This window comes from Sinocyclocheilus rhinocerous, unplaced genomic scaffold (assembly GCF_001515625.1).
Source record: "Sinocyclocheilus rhinocerous isolate Xijiao unplaced genomic scaffold, SAMN03320098_v1.1 scaffold2385, whole genome shotgun sequence".
In the NCBI taxonomy this organism is placed as follows: Eukaryota; Metazoa; Chordata; class Actinopteri; order Cypriniformes; family Cyprinidae; genus Sinocyclocheilus; species Sinocyclocheilus rhinocerous.
This window is the reverse complement of record NW_015667271.1, coordinates 400976-403938: the sequence shown is the minus strand read 5'-3', so window position 1 is coordinate 403938 and position 2963 is coordinate 400976. Positions and strand designations below refer to the sequence as shown.

The window sequence follows — 2963 nt, the reverse complement described above, 5'->3', positions numbered from 1 at the left end:
ATCGGATCGATGCATCCCTAGTTACCATGCTAATAAAGTGTTTTTACTATATGTTGGATTGATGTTATATGGCTCGTTCAATGAATTGCTGGCCAACCGTAAAACAGTGATTCTGACCAAATTCCCTATAAATATCATAAATAATTCCCTTTGAGCTAAACTGACCTGTTTCCCTTACAACAACTTGTTGTTTTCCATTTTGATTTCCTCTTGATTCTGCTTGCATCAAAATTAATTTATTAATTTTACTTGTGAAAGCCATTTGCTTTTTGAGCTTTCCATGTTTTATTTTTCTCACTAGAGCTTTAAATGCCTAATAAATTATTAGGCGAGCAGTTCAACCTATTTATTTCAACTTATTTCTTACTCCAAATTGGGTTGTTTTTAACCCAACTGCTGGGTAAATATAGGACAGAACCCATATGGGGTTAAACTAACCCAAGAAGCTGGGTTATTAATTTTAACCCAGCAAATGGGTTGTTTTTTCTACACAAAAATAATGGGTTAATTTGATTTCATAAATGGGTTATATTTTCAAAGGTAATTTTTATTTTTATTCCTTTTAAAATCATCTTTTAAAATTAAATATACCACATGATAAACAAACAGGTCAACATTGTATTATTAACATTATTTTTTTTCAGCACATTACACTTTGTAATTACACTTTACCTCAACCAAAACTCCAAAGAACCTCAAGGTTTAGTAAAACATTTTTTAACAAATAATTCACATTATTCTTAATCCATAATTAAAACGCCCAAATATATTTTTTTTTTTTTTTTTTTTTTTACAAATAATACATTTCCACAGTGAAAAATTCCTCTATGAAATCTCCAGGATTATGTAGTCAGTTTGACTATAAGGATGTATGCTGCTTTTAAGGCTGTGTAGGTCACTTTTCTTCTGTCTCTCGATCAGATCTGACCTGCACAGGTGGTTGGCAGCGTTCCCGAATCCAGATGACTCCAACAATGATCACGAAGAAGTCATATATGAAGACTGGGGTAAGTGTGGGTGCTTGTTTCTCCAAGCCGCTCAGGTTTATGACTCATTTGTGACATGTTAGTGCTTGCCTTTGATTTGGATCACATTAACCTTTCTCTACAGACAACTTTCTTTCTAATCATGTATGTCTTTGTGTGACAGATTGCCCTCAGGTGCAGTGTGTGGAGCAGTATGTGGCAAACCAAACAGATGAATTAAATCTGGAGCCCACAGAGATCATCAATGTCGTGCGCAAATCTAACGAAGGTGTGTCATGCTATACCTTCCATTTATTGGAAGCACATCTGACATGTTGAAATGTAATCTAACATTGTTTTTGTTCATCAATCTGACGGCTTCTTTCCTTTTTTAGGATGGTATGAGGGAATCCGTCTATCTGATGGACAGAAAGGCTGGTTTCCTGAAGCAAACGTACTGGAGATCACCAACGAGCACGTCCGACGACGCAACCTCCGAGAGCGATACCGTGTTATCCAGGCTGCCGGCATTGTCGCCAAGACTCGAAGTATACCATAGACTAAATAAACTGCATCCTGGCAGTTCGAGAATTCCTAAAATGGGAATAGGCTTTTAAACTGTAGATGTTTGATACAGACTCAATATGGACAGGAAGTGTTTTGATGTGTCATCCTTTTCAGGATCGGAAATACAATTCTGTTGGAATTTTAAATAAAGAACATGGGAAAGTCAGTGTTGTATGGCTTGGTTTTGTACAACACAAAAGCCGCTTTGGCGCTTGTTTAAGTAAATCTCATTTAAGTATGTCCGTTTTATTCAAATGTTCAGTTGTTTTGGATCCTAATATGGAATGTACATTGTTTCAGAAACACGTGTGTGTGTGTGTGTGTATATACTGGTATATGTGAGTCTGTGCGTGCTTGTAATGTTTAGTACTTCTTTCAAGAACTTCAAGCTACTGAAATTCCAGTTGAGCAAAGCAGATGGGTTAAATGGTGCAGTCATGTGTCACATAATAACATATCACATGAACTGATTGGTAGGTTGGTACAAAATATCACATGCACTGATCAAGATGTGTGCCACAAACCTGCATGACTAGTCTTCAGTTTTTAATGGAAGCACCGAATGTGTACAAATCAGCTTGTGTTTACTATTAACAAAATGCTTTATGCTTTGGTACATTAAAATTACATGTTTTTATACAGTTGGACTGATAAATTGATATTTCCAACCTAGCCAGAAAAAAAAGTCTACCGATCATCATTTACTCATCATGTCCTTCTAAACCTGTATAACTTTGTCTTTTGTAGAAAAAAGCAAAATGGTTATACTGCTCTTTTCTATTTAGAATGACATGAAAGGAAGTAAATTAGTTTTTCATCTCTGAGTTAAAAACCCAGTGTCACATTTGAGTGTCATGATCTGCTCCAGATATTAAACACTTGTGTTTCATGCTTAGAATTTGCTGACTTCTCAGAAATGGCATATTCCAGTGTGTACACTTTCTCTGAATGTGGAATGCTCCATTAAAGCCACACCTCTTGTTTTGTGAGACTGTTTGGATGTGTGGGAATGGGAGTTGGTGTACATTAAACATTAAATACATTAAACTCTGCATTTTTGATGTAAAAACATATGATATAGAGAGTAATTTTATTCCCTTTTTAATTAGGACATGTCCTGTGAACAGTTTTTTTTTAAATGGATTAGTTTATTGAATCTTTGGACAAAAGAGTATCTAAAATAAAGTTTACAATGTTTTGTATGATACATTAAGGTTGTATGGCCCATATCGTATGATATAGTGAGAATATGGCGCTCACACTCCAAAGAGGAAAACAACTTGTGTGGAATTTATATGGCCAAAACATAATATTTGGCTAGCTTGTAATGTACATCAGTGAGATTTTTATAACGGTATAGTATAACAGACTACTTTCATAAAATACATATAAGTATTAGTATTAGTTTGTCTATATTTCTCCCAATAATAT

At 34.8% G+C, this 2963-nt stretch overlaps 1 protein-coding gene across 3 annotated transcripts in view; it reads left to right on the top strand.

Moving 5' to 3' along the window:
- Positions 1-2558, top strand: part of LOC107733470 (rho guanine nucleotide exchange factor 15-like) — a 20269-nt gene extending 17711 nt beyond the window's left edge. For all 3 annotated transcript variants that reach the window (XM_016545101.1, XM_016545100.1, XM_016545102.1), the window contains 3 exons: positions 922-1007; positions 1150-1254; positions 1361-2558. In XM_016545101.1, the coding sequence (XP_016400587.1) occupies positions 922-1007; positions 1150-1254; positions 1361-1524 (355 nt within the window). In that variant the 3' untranslated portion in view covers positions 1525-2558. The remainder of the gene's footprint in view (positions 1-921; positions 1008-1149; positions 1255-1360) is intronic.
- Positions 2559-2963: the final 405 nt, after the last annotated feature.